Source organism: Lepidochelys olivacea (assembly GCF_965140295.1).
Source record: "Lepidochelys olivacea isolate rLepOli2 genome assembly, chromosome: 6".
Classification (NCBI taxonomy): Eukaryota; Metazoa; Chordata; order Testudines; family Cheloniidae; genus Lepidochelys; species Lepidochelys olivacea.
This window is the reverse complement of record NC_140416.1, coordinates 64,341,644-64,358,708: the sequence shown is the minus strand read 5'-3', so window position 1 is coordinate 64,358,708 and position 17,065 is coordinate 64,341,644. Positions and strand designations below refer to the sequence as shown.

General features: G+C 40.8%; 1 protein-coding gene across 6 annotated transcripts in view; it reads left to right on the top strand.

The window, feature by feature from the left end:
• NUMB (NUMB endocytic adaptor protein) overlaps positions 1 to 17,065 on the top strand; it is a 145,527-nt gene that overhangs the window by 107,342 nt on the left and 21,120 nt on the right. For 4 of the 6 annotated variants that reach the window (XM_084629909.1, XM_084629905.1, XM_084629906.1 and 1 more), the window contains 2 exons: positions 5,261 to 5,335; positions 11,792 to 11,824. In XM_084629909.1, the coding sequence (XP_084486035.1) occupies positions 5,261 to 5,335; positions 11,792 to 11,824 (108 nt within the window). The remainder of the gene's footprint in view (positions 1 to 5,260; positions 5,336 to 11,791; positions 11,825 to 17,065) is intronic. The other 2 variants (XM_084629910.1, XM_084629908.1) reach the window with 1 other exon arrangement.

Sequence of the window (17,065 nt, the reverse complement as noted above, 5' to 3'; positions counted from 1 at the left end):
CACAACATACTGTTTGAACTGGGCTCTGTCTATGGGGATTTTAGCTTTGTGTAAAGGCATTGTCGGTGAAATCCTGGTGAAAAGGTGAAATGCATTGAGCATCTTAAGGCTGCAAGTTGATGATAGTGTGGTATCATTCATTCCTGGTTTTGGTTGTCATGGAAGCCAAATGGAAATATGTTCAATGCTGTATTCTTCCTATTTACATACTGCTGGAAAAAATCCAGCTTTTTGCAGAGAGGTTAGAGATGCCATGATCCTTGTAACAATGACTGCCTTTCACCAATGAATTTGCTGCTTCTCTGTCTTTCAAAAAAATCTTTCACCTTGTGTAGACTTTGGTATGAAGAAGACATGTACCTGTTTTGTACAAAAGCACATTAAGCTTTTGCCACCCACACTGTTTTTGAGTTCTTGAAGGTTTTTAATTTCAGTGGAATATTGTTGTATGTCTGTAAAATACCATGCAGACCTATTGTGCTGTGTAACGAAGAACAAGTTGCCTGCCAAAGAACTTGACAATCTAAATGTAATGTTTCTCCCTCCTTTGTGTGTTTCCCAGAATGGTCATTTTTGGGGACCGTGAAAGATTGTGCAGAGAACAATTGGACTTCTTCCAGTTTTGCCGACTCTTATGTGGTCCCCTGAATTTAGTTGGTTCTAACACAATATACTGCTGCAGTGCCAACAATATCAGTGAATTCTGTTGCCATTCACCCAACAATGCTGAAATCTGTAGATTAACTTTTCTTCATAAATTTTAGGGAATAGACCATGTCTTAACCCAATGGTTCTCAAACTTTTGTACTGGTGACCCCTTCCACATAGGAAGCCTCTGAGTGTGATTCCCCCCCCCCCCTTATAAAATAAAAACACTTTTATATATTTAATACCATTATAAATGCTGGAGGCAAAGTGGGATTTGGGGTGGAGGCTGAGCGCTTGCAACGCCCCATGTAATAATCTCATGACCCCCTGAGGGGTCCCGACCCCTATTTGAGTACCCCGTCTTAACCTAATTAGCAGTTTTTCATCAGAATGTGAAATACAGGTCTGCAGAACCATAATTGTTGCTTCATTAGTAGGTGTATTTAGCCATTTCTGTTTACCTTCCTGTCTGATCTTACATTTGAAATGTTAACTTTGTTTTTCTGATCTAAAGTTGATTTTTCCCCCCGCTAGTCTTCAGTTCTGTTAAATGCTGGAAATTGTAAACTTACCTTCCAAGTTTCTGGAAGCAAAATTGAAGCCATATGATTGCATGATAGCTTAAATCAGGTGATATGTAAAGTAGTTTGTAGCTTTGGTTAAATATGGGTGTTGTAGGCCTTTCCTCTGAGCTGGAGGTGAATGCCACATTTTAAGAGTTGGAAATAAGGTTTCTAAAGATGAATGAGGAGAGAACCAGCTGCTACTGTTCAGTTGGAAACTATTTTCTTCAAGGCTGAGCTAACAAGACAATAACACATTGGCTATGTTGTTGAAAGTTCTTTGCAGCAGAAAAGACAAATTTTTAAAAATCTTGTTCTGTAGAGCACAACAAAGACTGCAGAAATATTTTTTTTAAATTTCACTTGTAGCATTCATCACTGAAGTCAATAGCTGCTATCTTTTGACTTCTGTCAAAATGATATGATGAAAATAATACACTTTTTGTCTTTCATCCAAGAATCTCAAAATTCAAGTGTAGAAAGTGCATTCTCTGTCCCTTCCCCGGTACATTTGGGGGAAGGCACAGCTGTGCGATTTTTTTTTTAAAATAATTCTTTGATGACTGATGTCGAATGAAGTCTGGATCATGCTCTTCTGGAGTGGGCAGATGCAGTTGATGTGCAATAATGTCCCATTCATTGATGTGAAAGTGCTATTGAAAACTGCTGCTGAAACTCATGTTCAAAACAGCAGCGACAGAGCTGTATTAAATAAAATCCTGGTGAAAATCACACCATGTGACTTCTCAAGGAGAGGTTTGGCAACATTTTGGAAAATGGCTCTCTTTTTTGGAGTGGGACATGAGGCAATGTTTATCCTACTCAACTTCTCTTCTTTCTGAGCAAGGGGCAAGTTGCCAAGTACAGGAACTGAATTGGCTGGATCTGTGCAGATGGAAACACTCTGTCTACACTAGTGTAAATGAGATGCACAAATAGTTCCAAGATTCTTTGAACTATCCTGTATCCGTAAGTGCAGATTGGACATTTCCTTGGAAATAAAATATTGGCCAAAATCCATGGATATGTGATGTGGTTTTACTAACTCAACTCTGATACCATGTTGGCATACTTTTGGTCCTGGCTATGCTACCTTCTAAGTAGAACTGAAGTAGTTTCTAATCTTGCTTAAAAAGATTGATTACACCCTAACCTATTTTTAACACCGTTTGGTCAGTCAAATTACAAAATTCAGATCATAATTCCCCATTGTTGCAGCTCCACCAGTGGTAGAAAACATGAAAGCAAAGCATAGAAGGGCACAGACATTTTTACTATCGTCATACAAGTCATGATTGAGCTGGAAGCTCAGTCTGTATATAGCTGCAATATAAAACTGTATGCCTGGAAGCATGCATTTATAACTACTAAAAATGTATTGTAATTGCTATTTGAATGCATTTTTACAGAAATATAATCATATTTAAGTAAACTTCCTGTTCTAGTTAGGGAGTTTTATGAATGCAGGGCACTTCTCCCTTCTTTGATAAGTTTCCACAAAGGCCACGTGAGGAGCGTAATTGTAGTATTGCCATCTGTAAGGGATTGTCTACACTTAAAAGGCTGCAGCTGCACTGCTGTAGTGCCTCAGTGAAGATGCTACTTATCCTGATGAGAGATCTCCTCCTGTTGGCATAGGTAATCCACCCTTCTGAGAGGCAGTAACTGTGTCGATGGGAGAAGCACTTATGTTGACATAGTGCCATCTGTACCAAGGGTTAGGTTGGTATAACTCCACAAAGAAAAGGAGGACTTGTGGCACCTTAGAGACTAATAAATTTATTTGAGCATAAGCTTTCATGAGCTACAGCTCACTTCATCAGATACATGTCACTTAGGGATATGGATTTTCCACATCCCTGAGCAACATAGTTATATCAACAAGTTACTGATGTAGACAAAGCCTCAGTGATCAAAAATCTAGAGTTGGGCTTGGGATTGGCATAAAAACTAGATTTTAAAAAATGTATTTTGTCTTGGGTTGTGTTTTTTCATTCATTTTCCCACATTCTCCTCAACCATAAGATTTAATAACTTTTTTTAATGAAAGCTGATTCCTGCCTAATCAGATGCCTTCAGGAGCTGGGGCTTTAAAAACACCAAATGTCATGAGTTGACAACACTGTTTGGGTCGGTCATAAATATAAAGGGAAGGGTAACCACCTTTCTGTATACAGTGCTATAAAATCCCTCCTGGCCAGAGGCAACTTCCTGTTACCTGTAAAGGGTTAAGAAGCTCAGCTAATCTGGCTGGCACCTGACCCAAAGGACCAAGAAGGGGACAAGATACTTTCAAATCTTTGGACGGGAGGAGTGGGGGAAGGCTTTTGTTTTGTTTACATGGTTGGTCATGGTTGGTCTGAGAGAGGCCAGACAGAAATCCATCTTCTCCAACCCATCCTTATCCAAGTCTCCAATATTGCAACCAGTATAGGTAAGCCAGGCAAGGCGGATTATTTATCTTTTGTTTTATGTGAATTTTCCTTGTGTTAAGAGAGAGGTTTATTCCTGTTTTCTGTAACTGTAAGGTTTTGCCCAGAGGGGGATCCTCTGTGTTTTGAATCTGAATACCCTGTAAAGTATTTTCCATCCTGATTTTACAGAGATTTTTACCTTTCTTTTTTTAAAATAAAATCCTTCTTTTAACAACCTGACTGATTTTTCCATTGTTCCAAGATCCAGGGGTTTGGGTCTTTGAGGATTTTGTAACCAATTGGTTAGGATATTATTCTTAAGCTTCCCCAGGAAAGGGGGTGTGTAGGGCTTGGGGGGATATTTTGTGGGGAAGATATCTCCAAGTTGTCTCTTTCCCTGTTCTTTTGTTTAAAATGCTTGGTGGTGGCAGCATACTGTTCAAGGACAAGGCAAAGTTTGTACCTTGGGGAAGTTTTTAACCTAAGCTGATAAGAATAAGTTTAAGGTGTCTTTCATGCGGGTCCCCACATCTGTACTCTAGAGTTCAGAGTGGGGAAGGAACCTTGACAGGGTCACTCTAAAGTTAAATCTTTAATAGTTTCACTACACCTACAGCGTGGTATTTTGGCAAGGTGAAATCTTGTGGAGCTTGTAGTACTAGATTAAAATAATTCTGATGTCGAGTTTAACAAATTTTAAAGTATTTAGTTTTTAAATATAAGTTGACCTCTGAGTTGAATGTATTCTGTCTTTCATTTCTTAATGCCCTGTGAAATGGTAAACTCCTTTATTTCTGACTGTGTAGCTCAATGGCTGACTTCTATCTTGTGTTATGCAAAAATTATACAACTGAAAGTTTTAAAGATACCTTACAATAAAATATTAAATGGTGGGAATGGATTGCTGAAGTGAAAGATATGGTAACCTGTGTTAACAGTATCATACAGCATTCCCACATTCTTTACTGGTTAAGACTTTTAGATTTGGTTATTGAAGTAAACTTAGGCCTCATCTTATATTGGGGGCTTTCTCTGAACATTTTAATTATGTTGCAATGGCAGTACGAGGTCTTCCTACTCAGTGGTAGGAAGAACATAAGGGGTAGGGCTCTTTACCATAGTGAAAGTGTCTTTCTGAGATGAGAAAAGGAGTACTTGTGGCACCTTAGAGACTAACCAATTTATTTGAGCATAAGCTTTCGTGAGCTACAGCATCCGGATGCATCCGATGAAGTGAGCTGTAGCTCATGAAAGCTTATACTCAAATTGGTTAGTCTCTACGGTGCCATAAGTACTCCTTTTCTTTTTGCAAATACAGACTAACACGGCTGTTACTCTGAAACCTTTCTGAGATGATTTGAGCTTAGTAAATGTTTGTCGTCTTGGTGCTGGGTCATCTTTAAAAGTGCAATTCAGTATAGGCCCGAGTGACACAGAAAGCCACTTATGCACCTGATCACTAATTCCTGTGCCCCGTACAGTAGGAATGCAAATCTGAGTCTCAACTCACCAGGTATTTTGTGTCCTTCATCTCACCTAGATTGGTATGGGTTGGAGGTGAGTGGCTTTTTGTAAGCATGTAAGTATTCAGAGGGGCTGCCTTGAAGTCTAACTTTTTTTTCTCTTTCTTTGCAGTACTTGGGTCATGTGGAAGTGGATGAATCGAGAGGAATGCATGTCTGTGAAGATGCTGTGAAGAGATTGAAAGCTGTATGTATATCTGTTTCATCAAAATGTTGGCTCATGTGCTGTGAATGTTATGCCAAGATGTTGCTGATTCTGCAATAGCATTCCAGTTTCAAGTTGTGCACTTTTCACCTTATGTAAGAAAAACAGTTGGATCACTTATAAGACCCACTGCATGTGATTATAGAGGCACATGTTAATCTGGGAGTCAGAGGGGAGAGAGTTAAGTCTATTCTTCCTAGTTGTAGTAGCTAGTAGATATTTTCAAAGAAGGGTTAGATAAAGAAAAACAGACAACAGTGACCTATACTGAATTGTTGTCCATAAGAGATGTTATTTTACTGGTATTGGTTAGATATGAAGAATGGCCTCTCCCTCTGGAGTCTGCCAGTTACCAGTACTATTGCACCCCTTAAACAGGGGCCTTATTCCACTCTTCATTACACACAGCACTACTGCTTGATTTGGGCTCCTCTTTCCTATGCAAAATAGACTAGTAGCATTACTTCATGCATGCCAAGCTTGGATCTGCTCAAAATGGCCTAAAAGATTACCTGGTTGTGATGTCAGTATGGTGGGCTGCTCTTAGTTTGGCTTCGATAAACATTTGTTCCTGTGAACAGCACTTGTTCAAATGCTTTCTTCTACTGCATCTCACTTTAGGAGATTGTGTCATCTATATCTGTAGTGCTGTTGCCACAAAATCCTGCGAAACTAATGAAGTCCAGTCAGTCAATTTTTTATCAAGGAATCAGGCTCCAAAAACCTTGAGGGTTAGGAGGGAAAATAAAATTCACCACAGGAATAATCCTAACTGTGAAGGATACAGAACTCCAGTCCCTTTTATCATTTCCCCTATACATCTTGGCTATGTGAGCTCTTCAGTGAAGCAGTTCGTGGAGCTTCTGTTCAGTAGTGCGGCAAAATTACTTAAAGCAGGTGGTGTTGCTGCACCTTTGCAAATTTAAGGCATCTGCTGCCAGACTTCATTTTTAGCGAATGTCACATGGTTTCTCACTTGAGTTTCTTCTCTGCTAGCACACATAAGAATTGTTATAGATTTTCGTTTTCCTCGTCATGTTATGCTATAAAGTTTCTGAACTGACTTCAGTGCTTTGATTAAACTTCATCTTAAATCTTTTATTTCATTTCTGCCCCAGCCGATTTATAGCAACATGTTAAAGCTACACCCCATCCGTTCTTATGCAATGTAGCAGTGATTGGTTGCTATTTTCCTAACAGGGTTACAGATAATAATGTAAATGAGGCACTTTGTCCTTTATCAGATTTAGTTTATGTAGCTAAAAACACAAATATAGACTGACCACACTATTGAGCTGCATTCATTTTTGTCCTATTCTGTTCTATATAAGTTCTTTTACTTCCATCATTGATGTAGTGTCCAAGCTCCTTCTGTTAGTATATTAAGTGACATGGCTAACATCTGTTGTGCAGCTTATTCTTTTACTTTTCCTCTCCCCAGGGGGAGAATTGTGTGCAGAATGGAGTGTTCTGCTCTGGTAGTTTTTAAAAAAAACCTGAAGCCCAAAAGCCAGTTAAGTGTGACTAAACTTAACAAGTAGTAAAATATGTACCCATTAAAAGTTCTTAAAGCACAATGCATACTGTTTCTTTGGAATCCATACAAGAGCAGGTATCTGATGTTAGCTTGCTTGAACTACCTATTCATATACCAAACTTAAATTGAGAATAAAAGTTAAAGGTTTACCTACTTTTCCTGTGGACAGCTAAATATATTCCTTGTAAATAGTTTAATTACCTGAATAGCTTGATTATTTTAAATTGTGGACAAGTTTCCAAACTTAATTCAGCATTCAAGGTGGGGATAGCTTTTCTGCTTGTAAGAATCTAAAGGAGGTATTTGAATTATTTATTGTGAGTCTGATACAGAAAGTATGACAACAGCACATGCCTATTCCAATTTCTGTCTTCATAGTCCTGTCTGCCAGCTTGGAACCTGAGAAACAGACATAAAATTTTCAGCCATGCTACCTACTACCTACTGTAAGACTATTGAGTCTACTTTTGGCAGGGATTTTTTAAATGGTGGAACTCCATGAAATCGACGTTCATTTGGAGTTTACTAGCATTTAAGACACTGTCATTTGGGCTTTATTTTTGGAATATTTCCCTCTAATGTCTTAGGAATCAGATTATTTGAAGCTCTTTACTTTTTTTTTAAGGCTCTTGTGTGTGTCTGCCATGTGCAAGATTACTAAAATATATGGCTTATTTCCGGCAGTAGCATTTTGACATCCAACAATGGAATTCATCCTTAAGAGGGATTCTTGCTTTCATCCTAGATCGGTAAATTGAGCTGCTCATCTTCTGCCCTATAACCAAATATAACAGTTTTTGGCCTACAATCCTCTGACTTTGTTTAGGGAATGTCTGACCTTGAGAAGATTTACTTCTGATATGGTTACCATGCCTTTAAATCTATGTTGCCTGTTCTGATTTTATGCAACTCTGACTCTTTTTTTTGCAGCGAGTGTAGTGTTTTCTCAAAATCCAGTCAATAGGAAGAATGGACATAGGATATACCTAGTTACAAGCAGGAGGGAACAGGTGATAGTAGTCTGGAGTTGTCAAAATGCTTGCTTGTCTGGCAGCTCATCAATAGTTACGCTTATTTTTTCTTTCTATATTTGTTTTAATAGTGTGGGATTTTTCCAAATTCCAGTTTTCTGGACTGCAATCAACAGAATCTAGCAAATACATTATGCATTGTCTTCCACTTCTTAGGCCTGACTCATCAGCCCAAACAAAATTTTATGGGATCCTTCAGGAAGAGTGTAAAACAGGACTCTCATTGAGAAAATAATTTTTAAATCTTTTTCTCAATGTCCCCCTTAAAAAAAAAAAAAAGTACAAATTGACTTCTCCAACACATTTCACCTGATTTTTTAGAGGGTTTTGTCGTCACCTCTTAGTTGATTGTAGCATATTGACCAGTGTATCTTGCAGAACTAAAATTCACAGGTCTGACTTTTTTCATTACAGTAGAATAGCTTCAAAGAGCCGCTTCAACTATAGAAAGCCTCTGGATAGTGAGACCCTGCTAACCCTGATAAGTGATAACTCCTTCATTTCAAAACTTGAATACATGAGGAAAGTGTCAGAGAATCAAAGATGCCCTTATAAATACAGAGCAGGATTAATCTTGCATGGGTGAGGTCATGGCCTACGAAATGATTGCACTCAGAGAATGAATCTGAAGTGTTGCTTAAAACTGCACTTGGATGAGGAAATAGACTGCATCTAAACATATGATTATAATTTCTATCTCCGTCCCATGAGTAGTCAACAAGATGTACTGTAGCCAGAAAAAGATAAAAGCAAGATTGCATAAAAGCAAAAAGATACAGCTAAGATTGAGTGGTACTTACATAAACATATTCTTTCATGTTTTGATGTTGGAAGTTTAGAAAAATAAATTTGAAGAAAAATATTCAAAGTGAGCACTGTGTAGATTTGTCAAAGAAATTTCTGTAACTGTAGCATTTTCTATTGCTGCAAGTTAATAGAGGCAGGATGATGATTTTTACTTAAAATGCCTCCCTGGTAGAATAGACACTTAGTGTACATGAGAATGTCATTGCTTTTGAAGCCCCTTGTCCTATTTTGATGCAGTGGCACAGCAATCTTGTTTGTAGTTAAGGGGTCTGTCCATTTGTCATCTTATTAATCTTCTTGTGAACAATGGGGCTTGCACTTTTCTATTGGTTGGCTGGATTACCAGTTGGATTTAAATTGCACATATATTAATGTTGTGATACTTAGACACTATATATAATACATACAATTTTTTCAAACCACATTACTGTCAATTAAAGAAAAGCATAGTGCAAATTGAAAAAATCTAACTTCATGCAGGAGTTAAACTTACAGGTCTCTGTTGTATGCGACTCCTGTGCAAGCAGACAGTACAAAGACAAGACTACTTTCTTGTCTCGTGTCATATCTGTTTTGGCTTTAAGTTGTTTTAGTGTGTACTACCAGTTTCTAACTTGTCATTTTTTAAAAAAAATGATGCATTTCTTTTAATATGTGTTCTTGTTTTAGCAGGTAAAAGAAACTTAATTTAATTGTTTTTAAAACATACATTAGTTATCTCTAAACTATTAACTCTTAGTGCTGTTTAAAAAACATTTTGCATGTTGTCTTTCCATTAACTTTTTTTCCTGGGGTGTTTTAAAGAAAAAAATTTCATGTTTAACAAGTGCTTTGCTGAGAGCAAAATTAATGATTAACTATCCCTGTAAAAATGAGGTCGCTTCTGGTGAATCTGTTTAGCTTTTGCTACATCTTTTAAAAGCTGTTACTTAGTTTAATACAATAGATTTTACTCAACTTGGCAGCAGCATCCAGCCCCTTCTCACTAGGTACACCACAGTGTGATTAATTCATTAGTTCCCCTACTAATATTCAGTATGTCCCATCCAAATAGGTTTTGCTTTTAAAAAAATCTTTCTTTGGAGCCTCTTTGCTGATATAAAACTTATGTAAGAACATCTCCAAGTTTAAAGAATTTATGTACATTTAAATAGTAAAATGTGTAGTAAGCATTAAATTACATCTGAAAAGAATTACAGGTTGAGAATGGGGGCGGGGCAGCGGGGAGTCAGAAAATGCAAGGTTAAGATGGATGCTCCCTTCTCAGTTTTGAGTTTCCTGGCTTTAGTGGTGTCGCAACCTTAGCTTTGTCTAAATATAGAATTTTGTGTTTTAACAATCAGTTTGAATCTCAGGATATGTATAAACATGCAGATCTTTAGTATAAAAAGGCTTAACTATTGGAACATTGGTATAGATGGTGTCTTAAACTGCAGTGGGGAATGAGATGAGATTTTTCCCTGCTGTGGGTAGAGGTATCCTCTGCTGGTTACTGCTATGCCATTAGATTGTGAGCCGTCCTGTAGGAAACAATCTTTTGTTGGCAGAGAGATGAACTGAATTATCTAACAGATCTTTCACCTCGAATTTGAATAATTCTATGACCTTGTGGCACAGTGTGCCACCTCTGCAAATAATTTGGAGGGATAGCAAAGGCAGCATCGTGCTCTTTAGGAGCCAGCCATTTAATTATTGAATGGACGTGCATATAGACATGGGGTATGAGTGAGCAAGTGTTTGGGTTCCAGCTCAAGAAGATTGTACCTACCTCAGATGTATCTGAGTGTTAGTCTCTTGTTAGACTTTGACACCAAAGGTGAAGCCAGTAAAATATGAATGAATGAAATGGCTTGGCAAATTACACTTGAAATTTGCACATCTTACCCAATTAACTTGTCCATTTTTGTTTAACACCCCCACCACCAAAATCAAGCCCATGGTGTGAAGCTATGCAGAGCACTGGAGTTCAATTATTTCACTGAACCACCTTCCCTCTGTGAGCTGACTTCTGTTGGATATACTTCAGAGGTGCCTTGTTCATCCTGAGGATCTGGGAAGTACACTACAAATTCATTGTACCTCTTTTGTGTAAAGAGGTAACATTGAAAGGCTTCAAAATAAGTGTTGTGAGGAAACTCCTCTTGAAAGTGGGACAATTAAAGCACAGATAAAGAGGCTCTTCAAGATTCCTGGTAGGGGGTATAGGACCCCCAGGACATAAAGTGCGAGAGAAGGGTGGGCACCAAAAATGATCCATATTATAGAGTATTTACCAAGCTTAATTCTTTGTTTAGCTTTAACAGCTTCAATTTAAAAAACAAGCTTCTGAAACAAGTGAACTTCTTGGCCATCTACAATTAAAACAAAAAACAACCTTCAAAAACAGCAAAAATTTCTTGGCTTTCAGAGGAAATTGAGGGAGCACGCAGAAGCAGACCCGCAAAACTTTGAGTCCAGAGCATGTTTTTTATGGCTGAGTTCTAAATTCCAAAAACTGGTTTATAGTGGAAATGGGGTCCCAAAAGTCTCTCTCTGTATTTAACTTTGTGCTATTCAGGCAATTTTAGATGTTTCTCCAGTTTGCAAACATTCATCTTGTTAATCCTCATTTTAGTGTGAAGCAAACTCTTAGCTGTGATAAAAATTAAAAATTTACATTTCTCAGTGGTCTTAAACTACAGAATCTGGATTGTTTAATCTCCACACCTGCTGCCAAGTTTGATTTATAACCGTACTAAAGAGGACTAAACAGGGAGACTACGCAGACAAAATAACCACTTTGCATGGAATTGGGTCTCCGGTTAAATTCAGTTCTCGTTTCCCTCTTTTCACCAGTTTTGGGGCTGTAGCTTGTGATCTTATTAGCACTCTGTGTAAAACCTGTTTATCTGCATTTTCATGGGATTTTTCACATTTGCCTATCGCATCCTCTATGGATAACTCTAAACTCCCCTTACTTTCCCTCCATTTCCCAACTCTTGTATGTGCTTGTTGGTTTGAAACTCTGGGACACTTTAGCTACCTACAGTAATAGCACTCGACTTGTCCCCCCTGTTCCTCCAGGAAAGGAAGTTCTTCAAAGGCTTCTTTGGAAAAGTAAGTTTAATGCTTCATTTGTGCTTGCACTATAAGGAGTTACATCCCTGGTATAGCACTGTTTTAGATCAGTGTGTTATAGAAGCCACAGCAGTCCATTTCAGAATGTCTCCTCCTGACTGAGATTACCTGGAATGACACTTGTCAAGAAAAGAATCTGGGTAAAAGGCAGCTCAAAATAACCATCTAATGACAATCCGGCTGATTTTGTATGCAAAATTCCAGTTTTTAAATGGTTTGGTCTCTCTGACAAAACCACAGCACTAGATTGGTAATGCTGTTAACACTTCCCCTCTGGTCTCCTGAGCTCAGATTTGGACTAGGTCATATGGAAACCAGACTGATGTATTAGAAGTTTTGTCCACATCCTGAAATCATTGCAAACTTGACCATATTCTGCCCTGAACTGCCGTTTTTGATAGTGTAGGGAGAATATATTTGTAGGCACAGTGCTATAATACGCTTCCCTTTCCTGAGAACCAAATTAATTTAAGGCCATGCAAGGATGGGGCAAAAACTTAGGTTTTGTTTTTTTCTTACTGAAGTTAAGATAGTGGTTCTCAAACTTTTTTTACTGGTAACCCCTTTCACATAGCAAGCCTCTGAGTACAACCCCCCTTATTAATTAAAAATACTTTTTAAAATATATATTTAATACCATTATAAATGCTGGAGGCAAAACAGGGTTGGGGTGGAGGCTGACAGCTCATGACCCCCATGTAGTAACCTTGCAACCCGCTGAGGGGTCCTGACCCCCCTGATGTATAACACTTTGGGACTCAGAAACCTGCTGTCTGCAATGTTTCGTTTCAGTGCAATACTACTCAGAAAAGCAACCTCTTATGTGGAGGAGACTGGCTCTGTGTGTGTGTGTGTGTGTATATATATATATATAAACAAACATAAACTCTCCATGTTGGTGTAGTGTACCAAAAGTTATTTTGCGTGGGCACACATTCTTATAGGGCAGAGATTGTAATCCTCTAACAAATCAAATTGCATTCCTTTAGTACGTCAGTAATCTGTGCCTTCCTTGTACATGGGGAACAGCAGCTATGTTAAACCATTTTAAAAGGTTTTAACTTTGCTTTAATTTATTCAGGACAAATAAGAGGATTTGATTTTCAGATGTCTTGTAAAATATAAGCTTAGCTTAAACACCTGTTAGTGGTTTGAATTTTAAAATGTTTTTATTTACTGCTTAAAGAGGAAAAGCTTTTATGGCAGATTCTCTGATCAGAAGTTTCTTCCACCTTGTTTGGGGAGTAAAAGCAGAATTAATTTCAGTAGACCTTTGGAGAAAACTAAAGTTCTTTGAGTAGATGCAGCCACGTATTCCAATGCACTAGAGCCAGACAATCTTGCCCAGCAGTACCTGTAGGGGTGGCAATTGTGCCTTGTAGCTGTAGCCACTCCCATAGCTATGAGGCTGTGCTGCCCCAGCCGCTCCCCACCCCCAGTTCCTTCTCACCACCCATGGCTGGAGTCAGAGCTCTGTGTGGTAGTCATCTCATGTCTTCTACCTCCCAATTTTCTGAGTTTTTTTTTTCTCCATGTATATAGTCAGTAATACTATGGATAGTGTTAGTGAAGTTAATGAGTTAGGATACTTATTGCCCTGTGTGATGCACTCACCAGTGTTCAACACTGCCTGTCGGAGGGGAGGGGGATTCTGAATAGCAATCCCTATACAAGTTACTTGCAGGGTTTAAGTGAGAGACACGCTAAGGAGTGGTGCTCCATTTGCAAGTTGTTTTCCAAAAGAACTCAGGTGGCCAGAGACTTAAGCATGCAGTAGTACTTTCTCAAGCAGGCTGTAAGGCCTGAGGGCCACATCTGATTAGTGGTCACCTTCGGACTCTGTGGTTGAGGCACTCTGCTTTCCAGTGCTGGAGTCTCCCCCAAGAGATGGAGGAGCCATTCACCCTCTGTGGGTGCTGACAAAGAAGTCCCATAAAACTAATCAGGACCATCTCAGGGCTTTTGGAGTCTCCTCCTCTTCTGAAAAGGGTACAGACTAGCACCATACCACTTTCAGCACACAGGTTTGAGGAAGTCCATCAGATACTCCTTGGTACCAGGCTGAGACCACCGAGAACCTGTACAGTTGATTCCAGTTCCGGCTTTAGGGTGTCCGTTGAGTCTGGTACTGACGACATCAACACCGACACTGACTGTCTCCATGCCGGTGGCATATCAGGTGGCTACAGATTTACTCTGCCGGTCTGTTCCAGACTCTACCCTCGTCCAGCACTTTTTTGAGGCCACAGCCTCCACCATGTCGTCGACACCATCTGGTCATGTCATAGAGACACAGGGTCCATCAAATCTGCGGCCTATAGAATTGAGGCCAGAGCCAGGCCCAGCACAGAGGACCTCGTTGGCACTGGTACACTCCTCAGCACCGACGTTATGTCCATAGGAAATCCCGCCTTCTGCTTCTGTACTGCTGCTGACCTGTGTACCAATGCCTTCCCCAGCATCAGGGGTGGGTGCTAAATATATAGTACTAGCTATGCTAATACCTTGTTGCAAGAGTACTGTTGTCTGTCTGCTTGCCCCGCGAGTCTCACTGCGTTCTTTAGGGATCGTAGAATTGTAGGACTGGAAGGGACCTCAAGAGGTCATCTAGTCGAGTCCCCCAGCACTCATGGCAGGATTAAGTATTATCTAGTCCTCGTCCCTGACAGGTGTGTGTTTAACATGCTTTTAAAAATCTACAATGATGGAAATTCCACATCATTGTAGGAAATTTTATTCCGGTGCTTAATCACCCTGATAGTTTGGAATTTTTTCCTAATATCCAACCTAAACTGCCCTTGCTGCTATTTAAGCCCATTGCTTCTTGTCCTATGCTCAGAGGTTAACGAGAACAATTTTTCTCCCTCCTCTTTATAACAACATTTTAAGTCAGGGATGGACAAACTACAGTCCGCAGGCCGAATCCGGCCCACCAGCCATTTTAAGTTGGCCCTTGAGCTCTCACTGGGGAGCAGGGTCTGGGGCTTGCCCTTCTCTGTCACTCCAGCAAGGGCACAGGGTCAGGGGCTGGTCTATGCGGCTCCTGGAAGCAGCTGCATGGCCCCTCTCCAGCCAGGGCGCAGGGTCGGAGGCCGCTCCACACGGCTCCCAAAAGCAGCGTCATGGCCCCCTCCGACTCCTACACGGCTCCAATGACCCCCCCGCTCCAATGGGAGTTACAGGGGCAGTGCCTGTGGATGGGGCCATGTGCAGAACTGCCTGGCCGTGCCTCCACATAGGAGCTGGAGAAGGGACATGCTGCTGCTTCCGGGAGCTGCTTGAGGTAAGCGCCGCCCAGAGCCTGCACCCTTGAGCCTCTCCCTAAGCCCCAACCCCTGCCCCAGCCCTGATCCTTCTCCTGCCCTCCGAACCCCTCAATCCCAGCCTGGAGCACCCTCCTGCCCTCCGAACCCATCATCCCCAGCCCCACCCGAGAGCCTGCACCCCTTCCCGCATCCTTTCCCACACCCCAACCCCCTGCTCTAGCCCTGATCCCCCTCCCACCCTCAGAACCTCTCAGTCCCAGCCCAGAGCACCCTCCTATACCCCAAACTCCTCATCCCCAGACAGAGCTGTCCCCACACCCAATTCCCCCTCCCGAGCCCGGAGCCTCCACCCGCACCCCAAACTCCTCATTTCTGGCCTCACCCCCTCCAACACCCCAACCCAAATTTTGTGAACATTCATGGCCCACCATACAATTTCTATTCCCAGATGTGGCCCTTGGGCCAAAAAGTTTGCCCACCCCCGTTTTAAGTACTCAAAGACTGTTAATCATGTACCCTCTGTCTTCTCTTCTCCAGACTAAACAAACCTAATTTTTTTAATCTTTCCTCGTAGGTCAGGTTTTCTAGACTTTCAATAATTTTTGTTGCTCTTCTCTGGACTTTCTCCAACGTATCCACATCTTTCCTGAAATGGAACTGGACACAATACTCCAGTTGAGGCCTAATCAACATGGAGCAGAGTGGAAGAATTACTTCTCGTGGCTTGCTTACAACACTCCTGCTAATATATCGTAGAATGTTTGCTTTTTTTGTAAGTGTTACACTATTCACTCATATTTAGCTTGTGGTCTACTGTGACCCCTGGTATACTCTGATGGTGCAGAGGCGATGATATGGCAGTCAGCAGCAGCACCACTCACTGCACTTCATTAGGCAGTCTTTTTCCACAAGGCAGCAGGACTACCCTGGAAAGGGTCTTATGTCCTGGAGGCAAATGCCTTTTGGTTCTGGTTTCAGCCAGTCAACTTGTCCCTGTCCCCGTCCCCATCCTTTGGCATCTACTAAGCGCCAGTTTTGTCTTGTGTATCCAGGGCAGCGATCCAGTCATGATTTTTACATTCCTGTCCTCTCTGTTTGGGGACAAGATGGCTCGTTTTTACGATGTTTGGGACTTGATTACCACGGACAGCTGGGTCCTAACTCGATCTGATATTGCTTATGCTATCTAGTTCCTTTCCATCCTTTCTCCCCACCTTCCTTCCCGTCCCTTTTCAGCAACCTCTTTCGTGAGACACTGTTCCTTGAATAGGTTCAGTCTCTGCTAGATTTGGGAGCTGTGGCATAAGTTCCTCCGCAGCAACAGGGTTGGGGGTTTTATTCCTGGTACTTTCTAGTTCCCAAGCCCAAGGGAGGGGCGAGACCTGCAAAATTAACAAATATATCAGTTACGTGAGGTTCTGGATGGTCACCCTAACAACTGCCCTCACATTAAATCACAATGACTGGCTTGCTGCCCTGGACTGTCAAGATACTTATTTCCACGTAGTGATTTTCCCGAACCACAGGAGATTCCTATGGTTTGTTGTGTTGAACCAGCACTATCAATACACCAAACTCAGTTCCCTGAATCTTTACCCAATGTATGGTTGTGGTGACTGTGAACCTCAGGAAAAAGGAAATTCATATCCTCCATATATGGAGTATTGGTTACTGAGAGGCAAGTCCATGAAAGATGTCCTTTCTTACATGCACATCTCAGTATACTTACTCGATTGCTTGGGCCTCACCCTAAACAGGAAGTCAGCATTGATCACGATTCAAAAAATCTAGTTCCTTGGGGCCTTAATAGATTCTAGTAGTCTGAGACATTTTCAGATGATTCGTCACCTTTGTCTGGAGCTCAGCCCTCTACTACAGTTTGTGTGCCTGGAGCTGCTGGGTCACATGACTGTACACACAAATGCTCCATTTTGCCAGATTGCATCTTTGCCCC